The following is a 22998-nucleotide window of genomic DNA, read 5'->3' as shown; positions in this document are numbered from 1 at the left end:
AAGGAGAACAGATAGTCAGGGAGTTTGGGATGGACATGTACCCACTGCTATATTTAAAATGGATAACCAGCAAGGACCTACGGTATAACACAAGAAACCCTACTCAATGTTATGTGGCAGCCTGGATGGGAGGGGAATTTAGGGAAGAATATTTGCATGTATGTATGACTGAGTCCCTTTGCTGTCCGCCTGAAACTGTCACAACTTTGTTCATCAGCTATATATGTTAGTCACTCAGTCATGCCCAATTCTTTGCGACCCCATGGACTATAGCCCACCAGGTTCTTCTGTCCATAGAATTATCCAGGAAAGAATACTGAAGTGGGTTGTCATTCCCTTCTCCAGGGGATCTTCCCAACCCAGGGATTGAACCCAGGTCTCCCACATTGCAAGCAGATTCTTTACCATCTGAGCCACCAGGGAAGCTAATATCTCTGATTAGGTATCAGCTAATTAGCTATCAGTTCAGTTCACTTCAGTCACTCAGTCATGTCCGACTCTTTGCGACCCCATGAATCGCAGCATGCCAGGCTTCCCTATCCATCACCAACTCCCTGGGCCTGTTCAAACTCATGTCCATCAAGTCGGTGATGACATCCAACCATCTCATCCTCTGTCACCCCTTTCTCTTCCTGCCTTCAGTCTTTCCAAGCATCAGGGTCTTTTCCAGTGAGTCAGTTCTTCACATCAGGTGGCCAAAGTATTGAAGTTTCAGCTTCAGCATCAGTCCTTCCAAGGAATATTCAGGACTGATCTCCTTTAGGATGGACTGGCTGGATCTCCTTGCAGTCCAAGGGACTCTCAAGAGTCTTCCCCAACACCACAGTTCAAAAGCATCAATTCTTCTGTGCTCAGCTTTCTTTATAGTCCAACTCTCACATCCATACATGACCATTGGAAAAACCATAGTCTTGACTAGACAGACCTTTGTTGACAAAGTAATGTCTCTGCTTTTTATTGTGCTGTCTAGGTTGGTTATAGCTTTCCTTCCAAGGAGTAAGCATCTTTTAATTTCATGGCTGAAGTCACCATCTGCAGTGATTTTGAAGCCCCCCAAAATAAAGTCAGCCACTGTTTCCACTGTTTCCCCATCTATTTTGCATGAAGTGATGGGACCGGATGCCATGATCTTAGTTTTCTGAATGTTGAGTTTTAAGCCACCTGTTTCACTCTCCTCTTACACTTTCATCAAGAGACGCTTTAGTTCTTCTTGACTTTCTGCCATAAGGGTGGTGTCATCTGCATATCTCAGCACTGGGCCAAATTCAGAGCTCAGTACTACAGGGACCTCATAGGTGCCAAAACCCAGCAGGCCACATTTTTTGTGTGTGTGGTTTCTTAAACACTGTATTTTGAAATAATTCTACATTTACCCAAAAAGTTGTGAAAAATAGTACTGAGAGTTTCTTACCTTTCACACTACTTCTCTGAATGTTACCATCTCCCCTAACTGTGGTATATTTATCAAAACTGAGATTTCACATCTGTACATTACTATTGACTGAACTTCAGATTTTTCTGTGATAGTTTCTTGGTCTTCTCCTTGTCTTTATGATCTTGACATTTTCAAAGAGTGATGATCAGTACTCATTCTAGGCTAGTCTGATACTGTCTCATGAATGGATGGAGATTCTGGGGAGGAAGGCCACGGAAGCTGTGTATGCATCTCATCACCAACAGGGAGCCCTCCATCTCAACGTGACTTACCAGTGGCAGTGTCAACTTTGATCCCTTGATTAAGCTCCTGTCTGCCGGATCCCTCCACTTTAAAGCTACTATTTTTTTCCCCTTTTGGTCGTGAGACAGTAGGACCAGCTCACACTCAAGGAGAGAGAAATTAGCCTTCACTTTCTGGAAGGAGGGATATCAAAGAACTTGTGGTCTCATTACATTTGGGGAGAGATAACTGCTAATACAGGAGATGCAAGAGACATGGGTTTGATTCCTGGGTCAGGAAGATCCCCTAGAGAAGGAAATAGCAATCTGCTCCAGTATTCTTGCCTGGAAAACTCCATGGATAGAAGAGCCTGGCCAGCTATAGTCCATGGGTTCGCAAAAAGTCGAACATGACTGAGCATGCTCACAAGGATATGCCTTGGGCTTCCCTGATGGCTCAGTGGGTAAAGAATCCACCTGCGATGCAGGAGACACAAGAGACTCGGATTCAATCCCTGGGTCAGGAAGATCCCCTGGAGAAGGAAATGTCAACCCACTCCAATATTCTTGCCTGAAAAATCCTGTGGATGGAGGAGACTGGTGGTCTACAGTCCAAAGGGTCACAAGGAGTTGGACACACCTAAGTACACACACAAGGTTATGTAAATATTCCATTTCTCCTTGGTTTCACCCACCAACTCTAGAACTCCACAGTGAATCTTGCCTTCAGCAACTGTCACCGTGATGTGCCAATGGTGAGTTTCCACTTCCTTCCAGCTGGCTATTCTAGGACACCTTTCCCTGGCACATGCCACATTCACAGTTCTGCTTAATCACCTTCATGCTTTAGGGCTCAGTTCCAGCATTCCCAGCCCTGGCTGCCCAATCAGAGCTCCTGGAGAATTTTAAACATGTACTGACTGCCAGGCTTTTGTCATCGAAACATTCGATTCAGTTGGTGTGGCCTGAGTGCAGGCCTTGGTACTTTTTAAAGGTCCCAGGACATATGCACTGGAGTCTGTGCTGAGGCTCACTCCGGTACTCTTGCCTGAAAAATCCCATGGACAGAGAAGCCTGGTGGGCTGCAGTTCACGGGGTCGCTAGGAATCGGACATGATTGAGCGACTTCACTTTCACTTTTCACTTTCATGCATTGGAGAAGGAAATGGCAACGCACTCCAGTGTTCTTGCCTGGAGAATCCCAGGGACAGGGGAGCCGGGTGGGCTGCCGTCTGTGGGGTCGCACAGAGTCGGATACGACTGAAGTGACTTAGCAGCAGCAGCAGCTATGCTGAGGACCACTAGTCTAGCCTAGCGCTCTTGCCCCTTCTCTGGGAGGCTACCCCACTGTCTTTGACAGAACTGGTTACTCCCATATTTGTGTTCCCAAATTTCCTCTGGTACCCACCGGTGCCTCTGTGGGTCTTCAAAGTCAAAAATTGGGTCTTATCCAGTGTTTCTCAAGAGCCCAAAGCAGAGTCCAGCACAGAGTGGGTTATTGGTGAGCATCTGTTGATGGAGAGAATGATTCAATCACAATGGAAGCAAAAGCAGGAACTATCTGCAAGATGTGGCAAGTTCCTGCCCACCTTCAACTGGGTTAGAAACCCAGGAACACCAGTGCATGTGTCGGTCATAATCATTTTTTTCTGCTATTACTGTAGTCCTCAGCTTTCTAGGAAAAACCAAAGCCCCATGGCCAAGAAGTCACTGGCACATATATTGCAGCCATCTGTGCATTCACTGTGTTCTTCAGAAGAGACTTGTTCACATTTTGTCTTGGAATTGTCAGTGAACCAAAGCATCAAGGCTTTACTTCTAACAAGAGGAGATTACCTTGAACTGGCCTCCTTTGGTCCATTTGCCTTGGAAGTCACAAAGATGGCAAAGACCATGCCTGTAAACACTTAAGAGTAGAATGTCGTGACTTGTGTTCCAAACTAGGTTTATTTACAAAAACAGATGATGGGCCAACTATGGCTTTGAAGCTTTACTTTTTCCACCTCTGGGCTGGAAGAAAAGGGAATCATCAATGAAATAATTGCAGGGTTCAGTATAAAAGTAGTGCTTCAAAGGAGCCCCTTGTGACTCTGGAACGTCAAATAGTAGCACCTGAGAGTCAAGGAAGGTGCTCATGGCAAGTGTCATTTTAGGCAAGAGCTGAGGGTGAGGAGTCATTAATGAAGTGAAGGGAAGGAGAAAATCATCTGAGCTGAGAGAATAGCTGATGCAAAAGCCCTGTGGCCAGAAACCATGGCTCTTTTCAGACATTGAAATAAGACCTGGGATGCAAACTAGGAAGGCCAGAGAGGCAAGTGAATGCTGAGAGCTGGAGAACCACAGGTAAGGATGTGGTCCTATCACCAAAACTGTGGGAAACTGTTGCTCTTTTGATTCTAAGGCAGGGGTCCCCAGCCTCCAGGATCTAATGCCTAGTGATGGTCTGAAATGGAGCTGATACAATAATAATAGAAATAAGTGCAAGTGAAAGTTGCTCAGTGGTGTCTGACACTTTGTGACCCCATGGACTGTAGCCTGCCTAATGCCTTCTGTCCATGGAATTCTTCAGGCAAGAACACTGGAATGGGTAGCCATTCCCTATTCCAGGGATCGAACCCAGGTCTCCTGCATTGCGGGCAGATTCTTTACTGTCTGAGCTACCAGGGAAGCCCAGTGAAAAAGGATGATTCAAGTACATTACATTTACTGTGCAGTAGAAATAAGTGAAAAAGTGTTAGTCGCTCAGTCGGGTCCGACTCTGTGCGACCCCATGGACTGCAGCCCATCAGGCTCCTCTGTCCATGGGATTCTCCAGGCAAGAATACTGGAGTGGGTTGCCATTTCCTTCTCCAGGGGATCTTCCTGATGCAGGGATTGAACCCCGGTCTCCCACATTTCAGGCAGATTCTTTGCCATCTGAGCCACCAGGAGAGTGCCCAATAAGTGTAATGCCCCTGAGTTGTCCTGAAACTATTCCACCCCCTACCCCCAGTGTGTGGAAAACTTGTCTTCCACAAAACCGGTGCCTGGAGCCAAAAAGATTGGGTACCGCTGTTCTAAGGGGTGATGTGATTGAATTCTCTTTGGAAAGTTCTCACTCCAGCTTCGGGTCTGTCGGTGCATCCTACTGAGAGCAGCCAGGCAAGAGACGAGGGTGGTCCAGAGCACTTTGTTGCAGCCAGAGCCCCGCCCCTGGAGCCCAGGGCTGACATGCAGCTCAGCCCTCTTTCCTGACCACTTCCTTGTTTTATGTTTGCTATTCTAACAAATCTTCTTCTCTCTCCGCCTCCAAATGAGGACTCACATTGCTGGATGCATTTTACAGTCCCAGCTCCATCCCATTCAATTTTTCTCACCTTCCTTCTTCCCCTCCCCAGCCCGATCCCCCACTAACTTCGTAAAACTTGCAAGTTAAATTTTTCAAAGACTGGTTCTGACAAAGCAGAGGGAATTAGATTTGGCGAAACCCTTCATAAAAAATTGAAGACACGTTATATTAACATACATTGATTTATTCATAGTGTTTCATTACAAGTAAGTGAGGATCCTGTAATACCAGGAAAGGTGAGGAGAGCAGGCGAGCACGGTATATTATATTGACAGCTCGGTGGAAATTGAGTCGCTTTTGGATTGAATTTGGAGCGCAGAAAAGGAATTGGCTAGTAAATAAGGCATGAGTTTCACCACCCAGCGTCTGTATATCAATGTAGTTGCCACCAGCCCAGGCAGGGGATGGGGGCGGAATTTCAAAAGGATGCTCCAGCACCCCGGGGTTCATAGCCACAGGCAGAACTGTTCGAACATCTGCCTCCTCCTTCCACCAGGAAAAACTGGATTCCAGCTGCACACAGCTCTCCAATCAACACAGGATTTTTTCTCCTTTCTCCCAAGCCTTCTCCCACCCCAGGTCTTTGCCCAGTTAGTTTGCTCTGCCTAGAACCTAGAATGCTCCTTCCTCTGCTCTGACTCTTTATCATCCCTGGGTATTATTGATAGTTCAGTTTTCCCCTTAAGATACCGCCCAGAGCACTTTGTCTTGGTTTGACGTTTCTCAGGAGCAGAGCCTGAGACAAGGATTTGAGCATGAACAGACTATTGAAAACTTTGGGAAACACTAAAAATTGGGGCAGGAAATGGAAGGTAGCCAAGGATGGGTGTGTTTTCCAGCCAGCTACCTATGGAGACACATGGAGTGACATCCCTCAGGGAAATCCCCAGGGATGCAGCAACAGTATCACAAAAGAGGAGCCGGAAATGTATGGTTCAACTTCCATCAATCCAGTCCCTGGGAGTGTGAATTACCTGGCTTGCTCCTGAGAAGGGCTGAAGTGGGTGAAGTTATCAGAGGGAATGCTGTGACCAGCCCCCACCCCCACCCCGGGAACTGAGGGGTGGGTGCCCTGCCAGCTCTGCTTGCAAAGTGCCCAAATCCTTCAGTTCTGTGCATGGCTCTGCCTGGACTCACTGCGCTCCAGACAAAGTCTGGCCTCTCTCCTCAACGTGTGACATCAGTTGCTACACTGCTTCTGCTTCATAGCAGAGAGAGAGGTTTCCTCTTTCTTCGGAATGATTGGTACCCTAACCAGAAAAAGCCAGTTACTAATTTCTTTTAACTATCTATTTATTTGGCTGCACCGAGTCTTAGTTGCAACATGTGGGATCTTTAGTAGCAGCATGTGAACACTTAGTTGGGATATATGGGATCTAGGTCCCTGACCAGGGTTTGAACCTGGGCCCTTTGCATTGGGAGCATGGAGTGTTAAGCACTGGAGCACCAGAGAAGTCCCAGCTGCTTCTTTTTAAAGCAAAGTTGGTATATTCTGTTTTCTGCCTGGGTTTGGCCTTCCTGACAAGCATGATACATTCCTGACGGAAGACAATGGTGCAAGGCGGCTGTGTAGTTAACTTACCCCATTCTGGAACAGAGGACCCTGAGGACAGGGCCTGACCGGTGTGCATTGCATTCATTTGCTAGGGCCTGGCCACACGGAGTGCATGACCTAGAATACAGGAGTGTGCGTGGACTAGTTGTCAAGGGAACGAGTGAATAAACAGAATGAACGTATTCTTTGGTTACTTCAATGCGTCTTCAGGCCACTAAGGGTAGTTTGGAGTAAAGAATACAGGTTTCAGAGTCCAACAAACCTGGGTTTATCTTTGGTCAGAGATAGGACACGGGATAACCATGGCAAGGCCTGATCTATTGCCACACGTGATAGCCTCATGAATCTCACACACATGATGTTGAGCAAAAGAAGCAGACACTGAAAAGTACAGCCTGTACAATTCCACTTATATGAAGTTCAAAGCCAGGCAGAGCTGGTCTTTGCTGTTAGAAGGCAGGGTAGAGGGTATTCTTGCAGGGGAGGGGGAAATCGGAAAGGAGGTGTGAGGGGAAAATCTCGGGTCTGGTAAGGTGTCTCTTGATTAGTTGCTGGTCACATGGTCCTGTCCAGTTAGTAAAACTTCATCCAGCTGTCTAGTTTTCTGAATATAAATTATACTCCAGTAAAACACTTTTAATAGAACAAACTAGATAAACCTGGGGTTCTCTGGTGACCCAGATGGTAAAGAATCTGCCTGTAATGCAGGAGACCTGGGTCTGATCCCTGAGTCAGGAGGATCCCCTGGAGGAGGGCATGGCAACCCACTCCAGGGTTCTTGACTGGAGAATCCCATGGACAGAGGAACCTGGTGGGCTTCAGTCCATTAGGTCACAAAGAGTCAGATATGACTGAGCAACTAAGCATGCGCGCGCATGCGCACACACACACACACACACACACACACACACACAGATAAAGCAAGTAAACCAAAAATCCTAAGTTTGCTGCTTTAACAGCTGTGAAATTTAGAAATAAGATGCTTAGAGTGTGATCCCTGGGGGCTGGTAAGGAAATACCAACTGTTTTGTTACTTTCACAGCAGGATAATATCATGCAGAAGTTGAGAGGGGGCACCCGGAAACTCTTTAGGGCATTGACATTGCATGTGTGGTCAATGGATGTGTCTCCTTGCATGTGCAATAGAACTCACATGATGTCATGTGTGATGTGGTCTTTGAATCATTGTGGGTCTGCAGTGGATGGGGAAACAGAACTGGGTCTTCATCATAGATATTTCAAAAAGCAGCGATTTAATACAGATTGTTTCCATTGGAGCCTCAATTTCTCCATCATTAAAATGAGAATGGATATCTTGATACCCCCAACTTTTTCCGGGAAGACAAATGAGATAATGCATGAGACACCAGGCAGCACCTTGTGGAGTAGGGGATGCTTCGTTCATTTTTAACTAGCCTTCCAGATAATTCTTATCAGGACACTATACATGGACACTGCTCTACAGCCACATGGGCTTTCCCGGTGGCTCAGCTGGTAAAGAATCTGCCTGCAATGCGGGAGACCTGGGTTTGATTCCCAGGTTGGGAAGATCCCCTGGAGAAAGGAAAAGCAACCCACTCCAGTAATCTAGCCTGGAGAATCCCATGGACTATGGAGTTTTCAACCCCTATGAAGGGGTTGAAAAAAGTCAGACGTGACTGAGTGACTTAAACTACAGCCACATTGTCCAAAGTGGTGGCCCCAAGTCACACAGAGTCACCACACTTTTGAAATGTGGCTAGTTCAAGTGGAGATGTGCACAGGGTAAAATACACACTTGATTTCTAAGACCTAATATGAATAATAAAGTACAATGTATTTCATTAAATTTTCATGTTGATTGCAGGTTTAAATAATAATATTTTACATCTACTGGGTTTAACCAAATAGATTATGAAAATTAATTTTACTTTACGGTCTTCTTTTTTTGTTCTGTAATGAGTGTGACCATTAGAAAATTGAGAGTTACGTATGTGGATTAAATTCTATTTCTACTAGACAGCAATGCTCCAGAGCATGGACAGTGAAGTATTTGCAGGCTGGAATCATCTGTAAGGTGGATGGTAATGGCTAAACTCGTTGACCACACTCGCCTGCCTTCTGCTTCCCTCCCCTGACGCTCCTCCAGGTGAGCTCCACTCAGCTTCCTGGGCGAGGCACTGATTGGTTTGTTTGCTGGCTTCTTGCACAGATCAACTACAAGGCCGTGGGCTCATTGGACCCAAGTGCTGACCTCTCCAGCCAGAGGGGCAAAGTGTTCAAGCTTCGGAATGAAACTCACCACCTCTTTGTGGGTCTGTACCCTGGAACCACCTACTCCTTCACCATCAAGGCCAGCACTGCAAAGGGCTTTGGGCCGCCTGTCACCACCAGGATCGCCACCAAAATTTCAGGTATTTGTCCTAGAGAGGGAAAAGGAAGAAAGGTGATGGTGTTGGTTTTTATCCACTCCTAATATACCTGGGAGTGGAAAAGGGCGGAGCCGACCATCACCATGTGATCTTGGAGCAACAAGGACAGTGCAGTCCCTCGTCTGTCACTACAATCATCTCATGAAGAAAACCTAATCCAGGAGCTTCCTAAAATATAGAACATATATCAATTACACTAGACCAGAGGGAATGCTGAGTGATTTACTAAATAGTTTACCTAGCACACAGTTGCATCAAATAGTACATTTTCCCCATACGATTTCATTTGTAAAAAGGTGATTCATTTTCAAGAGTATTCCTTTTGGCAGTGCAGGGCACAGCACAGGTTCTCATGTAACCTCCAGTGAATGAGTGAATGAAAAAATAAGTGAATGACCAGAGCCAGAGCAGCCCAAGATGCCACCTGCCATCAGCTGTAAGACCCCCTCCCCCACCAGACAGTTTCAGAGCAGAATTATCTCAGATCTGTGTTTACAGTTTACATTATTTCAGCATGCCCATGCAATTCTGGTCTGCATCATACATATTTTGCATAGATGCAGACCCATGGTAGTTTGTGTAGCTTAATGTTTCTGCATAGCCTTAAACCATGAGCATCTTCCATGTTGCTACACTGCTTTCATTACGATGTTCTGTCAAGTGGATGGGCGTAATTTAATTAAACGTTCCCCTGTGGTTGGATATATTTGGCGCCTCCATGTTTTTAATAAAATAATGCTTCAATGAACATGTTACAGAATAAAGTTTGATTTCTTGGCTTGGATTATGAATTTAGGATTAAATTCCAGAAATTGAAATACTGAATTAAAAGGGATGTAAGTTTAATAGCTCTTAGTACAAATGGCTAAATTACCTTCTCAGGGGATTAGGTTTAGTGATGCTGCTATCAGAAGAGAGGGTCTCATGAAGGAAAAAAAGAAAGATCAGAGTAAAGTTCATCACTGCTGTATTTGCATTTTATTTCTTTTTTTATTTTAGTTTTTTAAATTGTATTTGCATTTTAAATGTGTTTAAGGTTGACTCTACATTCACACCTTTAAGTACTTATATTTCCTGCATTTATCTGTCTATATGGTATGGAACTTTTTGATCCATGAAGGCTACCAGCCACATCATTGTTCCCCTCTCCAGACTCTTCTGTATCTTGAAGGAACCTGCGGGAAGGTTGAAAGTCAGGGTCTTCTTTGCTGAAAGCCTGGGATGCCATGTGACTCATCCAATCCTTCCCCAAAGATCTCCCTCCTAGGCAACCTGGGTGTCCTGTGGAAGGTGATGATGGTGGGGGGCGGGGACCTGTGCTAAGCTCCCTTCTCTCTGTTCTCTGTCCAGCTCCGTCGATGCCTGAATATGACACAGACACCCCACTGAATGAAACAGACACGACCATCACAGTGATGCTGAAGCCCGCTCAGTCCCGGGGAGCCCCTGTCAGGTAAGGAGGGCTCTGAACCTGATGATTGCCATCTTCTTTCTCTTCACCATGCACACCTCCAGCTGAATCATGCCACTGGCAATGCCTGTGGGCATGACTGCCCAGGAGCAAGGCTTGCTGGAGGAAAAGGGTCAGCAGCTTCAAGCCCTGTTCAAAGGGCCACGGAGCCAGGAGCCCTCTCTCCCCTCCGTGGGGCACTGGGACTGGCTTAGTGGGAAGGTGTGGATGGGGATCTGAAGAGGGCTGAGAGAGAACTTTCTGGAACAAGCCTATGGTAAATTTACTTAGTCAGGCTGGAGGCCCTGGGAACACAGTATCCTGGCAAGATCACCTTTACATGCCCATCTGCCATTAACAGACATGTAGACAGATGCACCAAATGATCAAAACGACCTGCTCAGAAATTTCAAAGGGGACACGACCTCAGCACTAGTCCCATTTATAGCCTTGGTGTTCCACAGGGGACTTGAAGTCAGTCATACTACAGGTGTGTTTACAAGAGGCTGGAGTCTCGAGTGTATCTACAGTCCAGGCAGTGAAGGCATCTCTGTAGCCAAGCTGACCCCAAGCAAGTCCATGGGCTTTCAGCTGTCAAGAAGGTGGGCACCTCTTTTAAATAAGCTACGCTTTATATGGTGGTGGCCAGAAAGTTCATCTGGGTTTTCCATAAGATGTTACTGGCTTTTGCTCAAAGCTCAAGGGACTACAGACCCTTGAAGCCAAGCAGAGTGTTTAGTGGAACAGCTTTCAAATTGGCTCGGTTGAGCTCAACAAGCATGCGTGGAGTATTTTATATGCCAGGAATGGAGCAGAGTACAGGGGATGAAAGCAACTCATTGATTCCTTCATTCAACGAACATTTCTTGAGCTTTCACTTGGTGCCAGGCACTGTTTAAGTGCTTGGAACATGCCTGTGAACTGCCTGCAAATGATTCATGTTCTAAAGAAAGTTGGACTGTAGTTGGGGAGACAGAAACATGAAAACTAAGTTTCAGTACAGCTCATGCTTGTGGAGATGCACATAGGAGCTCAGAGGGCAGAAGTCCCAGAGGAGGTGACAGTGAGATGTATCTTTGTTGTTGTTCAATCACTAAGTCATGTCACATTCTTTGTGACCCCATGGACTGCAGCACGCCAGGCCTTCCTTTCCTTCACTCTCTCCTGGAGTTTGCACAAACTCATGTCCATTGAGTCGGTGATGCCACCCAACCATCACATCCTCTGTTGTCCCCTTCTCCTCCTGCCCTCAATCTTTCCCGGCATCAGGGTCTTTTCCAATGAGTCAGCTCTTTGTGTCAGGTGGCCAAAGGATTGGAACTTTAAGGGATATATCTTAAATGTTGTATGAGATTTCAGGGCAGTAAGACGGTCCAGCATGAGTGAAGGCATGGAGTTAAGAGGGAGCCTGATGTCTTGGGGAGCTACCAGGAGCAGTTATATTTGCTGCAGCATAAAGGTCGAGGCCTAAAGGAGATCGGTCCTGGGTGTTCATTGGAAGGACTGATGCTGAAGCTGAAACTCCAATACTTTGGCCACCACATGCAAGGAGTTGACTCTTTGGAAAAGACCCTGATGCTGGGAGGGACTGGGGGCAGGAGAAGAAGGGGACGACAGAGGATGAGATGGCTGGATGGCATCACCGACTCGATGGACATGAGTTTGAGTAAACTCCAGGAGTTGGTGATGGACAGGGAGGCTTGGCGTGCTGCAGTTCATGGGGTTGCAAAGAGTCAGACACGACTGAGCGAATGAACTGAACTGAGAGAATGAACTGATCTGAGGGGGGGCACTGGAAAGCCACTGAATAGCCACATGTAGAGTCTCTTTTATGACCCTGGAGGGAGATCAGCCAAGAAGGAGGCTATTGAGAGGTCTAGTTACCTGTTTTCCACCCTGGTCCTACTCCAGAAATTATGGACAGTGGAGCAAATAGAATCAGTTGCCAGCAATTTGAATTTTCTGCCTGTTCTGTAGACTTTGAACAGTGTCTATCCTAAGTCAGTTGGGTCTTCAGGCCATCAAACAGGTATGTGTAGCATTTGTGAGGGTATAACTTTTGCCTTATATTCCCCACGTGAGTTGTTCCAGGACTGTTCTACCTGTGATGAACCAAAGTGGATGGTGGCTTTTTAGCATCAGATAAGGATTACCATACTGTTACTGTAGATTACCAGACTGCTATGTTTCTTCCTGTTATTCTCAAGCAATGTTGTCATTATCTCCCCTCTATGCACTAAGATTGGACTTCCCTGGTAGCCCAGATGGTAACAAATCCACCTGCAATGCAGAAGACCCAGGAATCGAACCTTGGATTCGAACCAGGAAGATCTCTTGGAGAAGGAAATGGCAACCCACTGCAGTGTTCTTACCTGGAGAATTCCATAGACAGAGGAGCCTGGTGGGCTTCAGTCCATGGGGTTGCAAAGAGTGGGACATGACTGAGGGACTAACACTTTGACTTTCATGCACTGAGATATTACCATACTGGTTCACCCAAAAAATGTACCATTAGGCCCCACATGTGCTAAGTCACTTCAGTCGTGTCCAACTCTTTGCACCCCTATGGACCATAGCCTGCCAGACTCCTCTGTCCATGGGATTCTCCAGGCAAGCATACTAGAGTAGGTTCTAGTATCTTTGCGATCTCCAGGGGATCTTTGCGACCCAGGGATCGAACCCACATGTCTTAGGTCTCCTCTTTTGCAGGCAGATTCTTTACCATTGAGCTACTGGGGAAGCCCTTGAGATCCCACATTTTCCAGTTGAAAGAGCTGGCCAGCTTCCATTTGGTGAGCACACACTGGCTGTGTGCCTGTCACTCTGCATAAACTGTCTGCCTCCTCACAGCACTGCAGTTGTAGCTTCCCCATTTTGCAGATACGGAAACTGAGATACACGGAAACTAAGTGCGTTGACCCAACCAATGGAACACTTAAGTGGTGCAGGCAGACTTTAAACCCAATTCAGCCACCCCAAAGCCAACACTCACTTCAGTCTAGCCATACCACCTCCCTAGGAGAAAAGTCATATGTGATCTATTTTGGTGACATTTCCATTGGAAAGAAATTAAAATAAATGTCACTGCTCAGAGGGCAATGCTTGGTGTCTGGCAAAGTCTGGCTGCTTTTGTTCTTAAGCTCTAGATCACTGAGGGTGGCTCAACACTCATTTTCTGGAATTATTTTCAGACTGTTGCTTGGGCATTTGCCAAGAAGGGAAGAGACTAATCAGTGCCAGCTAGCAAGGCTTTCAGGACAACCGTGGTGACAGCAGAAACAATATCACATAGAAGTCAGCTACCTTAATCCTGTGTCACCTTGAACTCTGGGCACTAGAATGCCCCTGTGGGAGGCGGTCGAGCATTAAATCATTTAACATATTTTTAGAGCAGGAACTGAGCTAAGGCCTGAAGATATAGCAGGAAACAAGACAGACATACACCTGTCCTCTAGAATCTTTGTTGCTGTTCAGTCACTAAGTCGTGTCTGACGTTTGCGACCCCATGGACTGCAGCACACCAGGCTTCCCTGTCCTTCACCATCTCCTGGAGTTTGCTCAAACTCATGTCCATTGAGTCAGTGAAGCCATCCAACCATCTCATCCTCTGTCATTCCCTTCTCCTCCCACCTTCACTTTCTCCCAGCATCAGGGTCTTTTCCACTGAGTCAGTTCTTCACATCAGGTGGTCAAAGTATTGGAGCTTGAGCTTCAGCATCAGTCCTTCCAATGAATATTCAGGACTGATTTTCTTTAGGATTGACTGGTTTGATCTCCTTGATATCCAAGGGACTCTGAAGAGTCTCCTGTTGAACCACAATTCAAAGCCTCAATTCTTTGGCACTCAGCCTTCTTTATGGTCCAACTCTCATATCCATACATGTCTACTGGAAAAACCATAGCATTGAGTAGGTGGACCTTTGTCGGCAAAGTGATATCTCAACTTTTTAATACACTGTCTAAGTTTGTCATAGCTTGAGTCTTATCATCCATTGAATATGCTTGTGAATGGGGCAGGGAGGGGGCATTAAGGAAGAGAGGAAACAGAATAATGAAACCAGCAAAGCAAGATAATATGAAGCCAGTAGAGACAGTGACTGTATTGGTTGAGAGAAGGGGCAGGCAGGCTGGAGAGATGAGCACAACCCAGGCAAGTGGACCAGCATGGAGTCCTGCAGGCTAGGAGAAGCAGGAGCCTTGAGAAAACAGCCAAGGCAGTCTGTGACCCCTGGACACAAAGAGCTCTCTAGATGCATTGGGTCAAGGATGCTCAGAATCATGTTTTATATTAATAGCTAATAGTGCCTGTAATTCCATCATAGCATCTGATTGTCACCTAGCCAGTGAGTAAGCTGTGTGGGAAATGCCATCTCCATTTCAGAGGAGAAGCTAAAAACTAAGATATTAAGTGGCTGGCCCAAGGTCATGGACCTAGCTTCCTGCCTCTGAGTTCATTGCTCCACCAGGAAATTCTGAGTTCCCCCTAACTGGGATGTCAGGTAATGGGTGGACAAGACAGTTCTGGTTGTGTGGGCCCAACCTGTAGCCGATGAAGCCCAGCATGACTGAATGGAGAGCCTTCCTGTTCTCCAGCAGACTCGTACCTGAGCCTCAGCCTCCAGGCCACCCCCAGGTAGGCTCTTCTTCCTCCTTCTGCCTGTGATGCTGCGATCCTGGCTGAGCCAAACTCAGCCCCTGGTGAACTGCCTGCTGCCCTGTGCGTGAAGCCACACAACCCTGACTCTGTCTGGTAGGACTGAGCATGGCAGGGTGATGGTGTGGATCAGTAGAGGAAGGATTGCCACTGGGGGCCCCCGCACCCTCATCCCTCCAGCCCAACCACCTTGGCAGCTTGGCCTATTTTTCTAACACTCCGCAATGGAGATTTATTGCTTTTGCATTGCTTTCCCCAGGCCTTCAAAGATTTATTGGTTTTTAAGTGACAGAATCCCAGAATTGCTTAAAAGATCAATCAAATAGTGACTAGAATCTAATATTCAGCTCCAGCTCGCACACGCTGAGCCTTCTTCCCTCACGCCCCGCCTGTCATGCTGATGTATCTGTAGTAACCTTCATGAGAAAGTAACTTGGCCGTGAATTAATCACCCATAATGCAATCCTGGAAGGGACACCCAGGACAGAGCCCCCGGTTCTGGAGCAGACCCTCCTCTGGATCCCCAGCTGGCTTCCTGAGAGCTGTCCTCCCCATTCTCCCCCTCCACTGTCTCCTTCCTGTCCCATCACTCACTGGGACCCATCCACTCAGCTTCTGCATCAGCTTTTTTTGGAACTTCCCTGACCAGGGATCAAATCCACACTCCCCTTGCAGTGGAAGCATGGAGTCTTAGCCACTGGCCTGCCAGGAATCAGCTTTGGGATTAGTTCTTTCTCCTCCCTCTGCCACTGTCCACCCTGTTCTCCTGACCTGCCAGGGCAGCTTTCTGGTCTGCCTGTCATAAGTTCCTCTTCCTTCAGTCTATCCCCCACAGAGTTTCTGAACTGGTCCTTCAGAAGCACAAATTGGATCAAGTTAATTTTCCTGCTTAAAATTCTTAAATGGGTCACTGGCTTCCTACCACATTAAGTTCAAGCTTCTTAGTACAGAATTCAAGACCCATTCAAATCTGGTTCTAACCTTCTTTTCCGGCTCTGTCTCCTCTTGCTCTGTCCCTTTAATGGGCTTTACTCAACCATGCCGCGTATGCTTCCTTCATCATTCTTTCATGAGCTTTTAATTATGTTGTACATTTGTTTGTATATTTTATTTGGTTTTCTTTCTTACTTGCCCCTCACTAGACTGTGAGCTCCAGGAAGCTGGGAAATTTGACACTAATGGATCCCTTCCCCTGGAACAGGGTCTTGCTTTAGTAGGTACTCCAGGAAAGAGAGAGAGGGAGAAAAAGAGAGAAAGGAAGGGTAGGGTGGGTGGTATGGATAAAGAGAGAGACAGAAAAAGAAAGGAAGGAAGGTTAAATTCAGCAACTCGGGTGGTACCTGGCAGAGGCAGGGTCCTGGAACGGTAGAGATGCACTTCACAGGCCCTGCTTTTACCCGGCTCCTTGTGTGTGAGAGCACAGTCCAGTACAGTTGCCTGCGATGATGCAAATGCCCTGATAGACACCACTAGCTACATGTGACTGTTCAGCACTTGAAATAGGACCAGTGAAACTGAGGGACTGATTTTTTTTAATTTTTATTTTAATTAAAAGAGTCGCATTTGGACGTGCCACTCTATAGGTAAGACAAACAGAAAAAGAAAAAAATGCAGATGAGCCTGTGTATCTGGTCATTGGTTTCCATGAGAGTTCAGAGCAGAGCCTTCCATCATTGGCTCTGTGAGAGGAGGGCTTCCTGGAGGCTGTGTTGCCTGAGAACTGCCAGATGAGGGGGAATTTGACTCAGGAATGGTGTGTACAGGAGCTGAGGTAGAGCAGGTGTGTGTTAGGTTCAGGGAACTTTGGGCCAGGGCACCGAGATGGGGAATGAGGCAAAGAAGGGGGCAAGAGCCAGGGAAGGCCTTCATTCAGGGTCTGGACTTTGTCTTGAAGGGTATGGGGAACACTGGCAGAGAGATGCTCAAGTTTTTGTCCTTCTCTAAGCAGTCAATCCCTTGTCCCATTCTCTCTGCCGATCACGGCATCCTCCACCTCCCCAACACCCAGATCAGATCTGCCACATCCAGGACCGTCTCCCCTCCTGCTAAAGGGACCCACCTTGGGTCCGCATGCTGCCCTGGCCCCTCCTCGGTCAGGGACTTGCATTTTCAGTCTCTACCAGCCTGTGACCTCTTTGGGGGAAGAAACTGGGTCCCACAGGCTCAGACCTGAGATCTCGTGCTCTTCCTACCACAGCTGACATCCCAGATGGTGACACTGGTGCAGCAGAAGCTCCTGGAATCAGATCCCCTCATGCCACTGACTTATTTCATGGCTCAGGGTCAGATTCTGAATTTTTCTGATCCAAGCTGCTTGTTGGTAAAATGAGACTACCCACATCACAGATTGTGTTAAAGGTCAAATAAGCTAAAATGCATAAAGTGCCATTGGTAGGTGTTCAGTTTGCCCCCGGGGTTGACCCAGCTGTTGAGACAAGGGGTGGCTGCCCGCCCTGGGTCAGCCATGGCAGGATTAGTCCCTGAGCCCTGCTGCAGTTGATGCCTGTTTGTTGGGTGTCCTCTAACACTATATCAGCTTCACTGCAGGCTTGTGCTGGTGGGCCTGTGACCTGTCAGGGAGCGTGCAGTGGTCTCCAAAAGTGTCACAAAATCCTCAAAATGATTCTCAAAAATGGATTCTCAGTTTTGAGCGCCTTTCAGAAACACCAAATCAATCAGACAGGGCTAGGAGGTCTCAACGACTGAAGGACCAGCAAAACAAGGGCCATGAGCAGTGCCCTCAGCTTGGAGGAGATGTCGCTCAGTGTTGTGAAATCAAAGCGAACAGATCCACAGCCCCCTTGGGAAGGGGTGTGGGGGCTCCCTGAGCTGAAAAGTGAAAGTGCTAGTCACTCAGCTGTGTCTGACTTTTTTCAACCCCGTGGACTGTAGCCACCAGGCTTCTCTGTCCATGGAATTCTCCAGGCAAAAGTACTAGAGTATTCTTGCCATTTCTTTCTCCAGGGTATCTTCCCGACTCAGGGATCAAACCCATGTCTCCCTCATTGCAGGCAGATTCTTTACCATCTGAGCCACCAGGGAAGCATGAGCAGAGACCTTATAAATACTAGGACCAGAGTGGGTACACGGAGTCAAAATGCAGGAGAAATGAGGCCAGATCCTGGGAGATGAATGAGGTTTACCTGTTAGCTCATCTGTTTATCAGTTCCTTAACTAATTAAGCAATAACTGTCTACTTTGAATTTCAACAAAAAACCATGTGCCAGACCCTGTGCTGAGCACCAGAGACCCAGAAATGAGCAAAACAGGCCCATGGACTGCTGCCATCCTAAGGGCAGATACAGCTCTGAACTAACAGTGCCACTGACACTCACAACAGACTGTTATCAGCTGTAGCTGAGTCTTAGAGGGTCCAGGTCACCCCACCATCCCACCTCCCGAGTTCAGCCGACTGAGCTGCATAGTTCCACGCAGAGTTATAGGATCCCATCTCCAGCATCAACACCCATGCTTTTGTTGACATCCTTTTGCCTTTTTGCCACAGTCCCTTCTCCAGAGTCCCATGAATCTGGTTTAGTCTGAGCAAGCAGGTTCTGCTCAGGAATGCAAATGATTTAATGTTACTGATGCCTCATGCTGCAGCCTCTGAAGTTCTGTGCTCCTTAGAGCTCAGTAACAAGAGAAGCCACCTCAGTGAGAAGCCCGTGCGCTGCAACTAGAAAGACCCAGTGCAGCCAAAAAAATAAAAAATGAAGGTGCTGGAGATACAGTTGCTGAGGAGGTAGAATGGGTGAGCCTTGGCGATGACTTCTTTCCAGGGCAGGGGATGGGTGTGAAGAAAGAGACACTGTCCAGGATGGCTCCCAAGTTTCTGGATTGGTTAAATGGATGGATCATGGTGCCATTCTCTGAGCCGAGGAACACAGAGGGAGGGAAAGGTCTGTGAGGGACCTGAACGGGGGAGTCAGAAACCACGTGGGCAGGGACAGGCTGGGACCTGAGGCATGGTCCAGGCAACCATGAAGGGACCTGGACCAATTGCGGACCTCAGGGGGACCAAGGTTATTGGGACCTGTGGCTCACTTTCCTGGGTTACTTGAGGCAGTGCCCAGAGGGTAGGGCTCTAGCTTGGAGGGTCAGAAGTATGACACGCTGAACAGGGAGACAGTGTAATGTGGCCAGTGGCTTCTAAGGTCATTGCAAGTTCTCCTCACTGCCTGATGAGAACCCATAATCCAGCTGCCTTTGACAGGTACAGCTACTTAAGACTGCTGCTGCTGCCGCTAAGTCGCTTCAGTCGTGTCCGACTTTGTGCGACCCCATAGACAGCAGCCCACCAGGCTCCCCCATCCCTGGGATTCTCCAGGCAAGAACACTGGAGTGGGTTGCCATTTCCTTCTCCAGTGCATGAAAGTGAAAAGTGAAAGTGAAGTCACTCAGTCGTGTCCGACTCTTGGTGACCCCATGGATTGCAGCCTACCAGGCTCCTCCGTCCATGGGATTTTCCAGGCAAGAGTACTGGAGTGGGGTGCCATTGCCTTCTCCGTAGTTAAGACTAGAGATTCTGAAATACACACTGCTGAGCTACAGGGTGAACAGGAGTTCCAGCCAGCTTTTAAAGAAAGAAGAAGGCTTATTGAGAAGTAAAGGAAACAATTGCCAAACTTCCTCTAGGATTCCTTTAATAACTGTGAAGCCCAGAGTGGGATCACATGAAGCAACCACAGGAGGGTTTTGCCAGTCTGTGGAGCTACAGTGAGTAACATTGGCATCATTACCACCTGATTCTCAGATACCAGCATGCAATGGCATGCTGTTAGGGAGGGGAAATGAAAATTTGGAGGATTTATTAAGATGGGGCAGCCTGAGGAGTTCACGAGTCCCTGTCCACTTTGTTAGAGATGAGAAACCACAGTTACATTTAGATGCTCTTTCTCTAAACATCATTTGGTTTACCTGCTCTCTGGGCTGCCTCCACCAGGGCCTGGAGATGAGGAGTCCTATGTACGATGGGAGGTGGGGGGGGGGATGGGAAAGAAGCATTCCCCCCAAAGCTGCGAGATTGAGTTCTGCACATAATACCACTTATTGTCAAGTATCATAGCCTGCTGGGATTTCATCACACCAGATTGGGAAAGAGCAGGAGCCACATACAAGAAGCAGCAACCAGAAATAAGGAAAAAATGGGATAAATGCTGCTGCAGAGCTATTTCCGATGGGGCCGTCCCATACTCTGAATATGACGGCTAATGGAACATGGACCTGTGATTAAAGAGACTTGTAACACCTACTAGTGAAACCACCAAGGAGGCGCTGAGTGTAACCCAGAGCTGCACTCAGAACAGTCATCCAGGAAAACAAAAGGGACAATAAGGTGCAACTCGAATAGATGAGGTGGGTTTGCTTTCACCTTAGCACATGCTGATTGCATCGCAGCTCTTCTTTGATCAGCTCCTCCCCTGCCCACCTCCCCCTACCCACCCCACAACCCCCAAACGACCCAGCTTACCAAGAATGAATTGGCTCTGGTGTTACAGGGTTCTGGATCAATTTCCTTAGGCTCAAACCAAAGAGGAAAGACAGGTGTTTCAGGAGGAATATTTTAAATGGAGCAGGAGCAGTTGCTGCAACATGAAGCACGAAGGAGTGTTCTATTTTGGACTGTCTGCCATCTGGAGAGATGGAGGCAGAGACTGTTACTGGCGTGAGGGAAAGGAGAGTGTGGTTGTCATGTTCACCTCCTACCACAGGCATATTTAAATTCCCCCAGAACTGGAGTGCTGGGGAGAGGCCTCAGAGCAGGGGGCTTAGATTTGGGAATCGTTAACATCCAGGTGATATTTAAAGCATGGGAGGAGTGGAGAGCTTATCTAGGGAGATTGTAGACTATAAGAAATGAGGAACAAGACAGAACTCTGTGAAACTCTATCCAGGTACCACCCTGGAGATGGAGAAGGACTGGTCAAACACGTAGAAGAAAAACCAGAGCAGAGTTAAAACATGAAAGCCAAAGGAAGACTAATTTAAGGAAAAGAGACGATTGACATTTTGTGATTTGATTTTCTCTAAGTCACAGCAGTTTCCAATCATTTTGGCACCAGGAACCGGCTTCATGGAAGACAGTTTTTCCATGGACCAGTAAGGAGGGTTGGTTTGGGGATGATGTGAATGTCATGTGCATTACACTACTGTGCACTCTATTTCTGTTATTGGTTTATCAGTTCCACCTCAGATCATCAGACATTAGATCCCGGAGGTTGGGGACCCCAGCTCTAAGAGTTCCAGTTAGCTTTTACAGTAGAAAAAGAAGATACATAGCTTGACCCAGGACCATGGGAAAAGGAAGATGATGATATCAACAAAAGTGCTTAAAAATGGACCATGTGGTCTAGGCTTGATTAAAAATGCCTATGAAGGTAGATGTGCAAATAATGAAAGTACTGAATGCCAGATGACCTCAATACTATTGAGAATCTGTGCAGAGGGTCCAAAGCTGGGAGAGGCTGGAAAGACAAGAAGTGCTATTTAGATTGACATAGACACACTGCTGCTAAGTCGCCTCAGTCGTGTCTGACTCTGTGCGACCCCATAGATGGCAGCCCACCAGGCTCCCCCGTCCCTGGGATTCTCCAGGCAAGAACACTGGAGTGGGTTGCCATTTCCTTCTCCAGTGCATGAAAGTGAAAAGTGAAAGTGAAGTCGCTCAGTCGTGTCCGACTCCTAGCAACCCCATGGACTGCAGCCCACCAGGCTCCTCCGTCCATGGGATTTTCCAAGCAAGAGTACTGGAGTGGGGTGCCATTGCCTTCTCCGATAGACACACTACTACATGTAAAATAGGTAACTAATAAGGACCTACTATGTAGCATGGCAAAACTCTACTCAATACTCTATAATGGCCTAGATGGGAAAAGATTCTAAAAAAGAGTGGATATGTGGATATATATCAGATTCATCACTGACTCAATGGACATGAGTTTGCTCAAGCTCCAGGAGATGGTGAAGAACAGGGAAGCCTGGTGTGCTGCAGTCCATGGGGTCTCAGAGAGTCAGACATGATTGAATAACAAGAGTTTTACCTTGCTGTAAGTGTACTCCAATAATTTTTTTTTAAGAATTAATATTTAGAGAATAAGATAATCAAAATTTCAATAATGGAACCCTGCTGTGGGATGATGTGGCTTTGAGTCTGACTATTGGCATTCACATTAGGTAGATGGTAATGGATTCAAGGTGAAGCCGAGTATTTTCAAGAATAAAGAGATCAGGCTATGGAGGGCACAGCTATCTAAGCAGATTTAGTTCTTATGACACTAAACCTCCCACCCAGGGGAACTGGTGAGACCCTTCCCAAGAGCAGAAGTGACTCTGCACGCTGCCTTCTCCTGGGTCTCACTTTTTCTCCAGCCTGTTTTCTGCTGACCTTCACTTCTCACTGTTCTGTCCCTGTGACAGTTGGCGTCACTGCTTTGTCTCAGATCTTGCACAGCTGATGAGTGATGGCTCTCAGTTTCTCTACCTGCAGTCACCCAAAGGTCAGACTTTCAAGTCAGCCTCCATCAGGTGCATCTCTTGTCTGATCTATTGATGCCTTCTGAGCTAGTGCATGGATCTGTGCCATGTTAGAATCCAAGGAGGTTTTCTCTCATCCACAAAGCTTTCTGCTCAGTACTTGCTCCTGCTGCCCACAGCTGCTCAGAGCTGCCTCCTCTTGGCAGCAGTAAGAGGGGTGATCCTGGAAGCACTGGCTTTTTAATAGGACTGGAAGTGTTTAAAGGTTAGAGTCTCCACCATGAGGTAGAAGAAATTTGTACTTAACCCCTTTCACAGTGCAGCCCATCCTTTCCTTGCCTGGCTGCTGGGGGTTTGCTGTTTAGTGCATTTCCACTTGGGTGTAGGCTCACTAAGCAGTTTATAAAGGTTATAAATGTACTAAGTAAATATTCCTGGTCAGACCAGGGAGTAGCAGTAGAACAAGGAGGA

At 47.1% G+C, this 22998-nt stretch overlaps 1 protein-coding gene across 1 annotated transcript in view; it reads left to right on the top strand.

Moving 5' to 3' along the window:
- The window catches only part of PTPRT (protein tyrosine phosphatase receptor type T), a 787366-nt gene that overhangs the window by 494026 nt on the left and 270342 nt on the right, over positions 1–22998 (top strand). Inside the window, exons 9-10 of the mRNA XM_061125699.1 lie at positions 8731–8932; positions 10301–10403. Of these exons, the coding sequence (XP_060981682.1) occupies positions 8731–8932; positions 10301–10403 (305 nt within the window). The remainder of the gene's footprint in view (positions 1–8730; positions 8933–10300; positions 10404–22998) is intronic.

This window comes from Dama dama, chromosome 23 (assembly GCF_033118175.1).
Source record: "Dama dama isolate Ldn47 chromosome 23, ASM3311817v1, whole genome shotgun sequence".
NCBI classification, from domain to species: Eukaryota; Metazoa; Chordata; class Mammalia; order Artiodactyla; family Cervidae; genus Dama; species Dama dama.
Note: the sequence above shows the minus strand (reverse complement) of the source record. Positions and strands in the feature narration are given on the sequence as shown.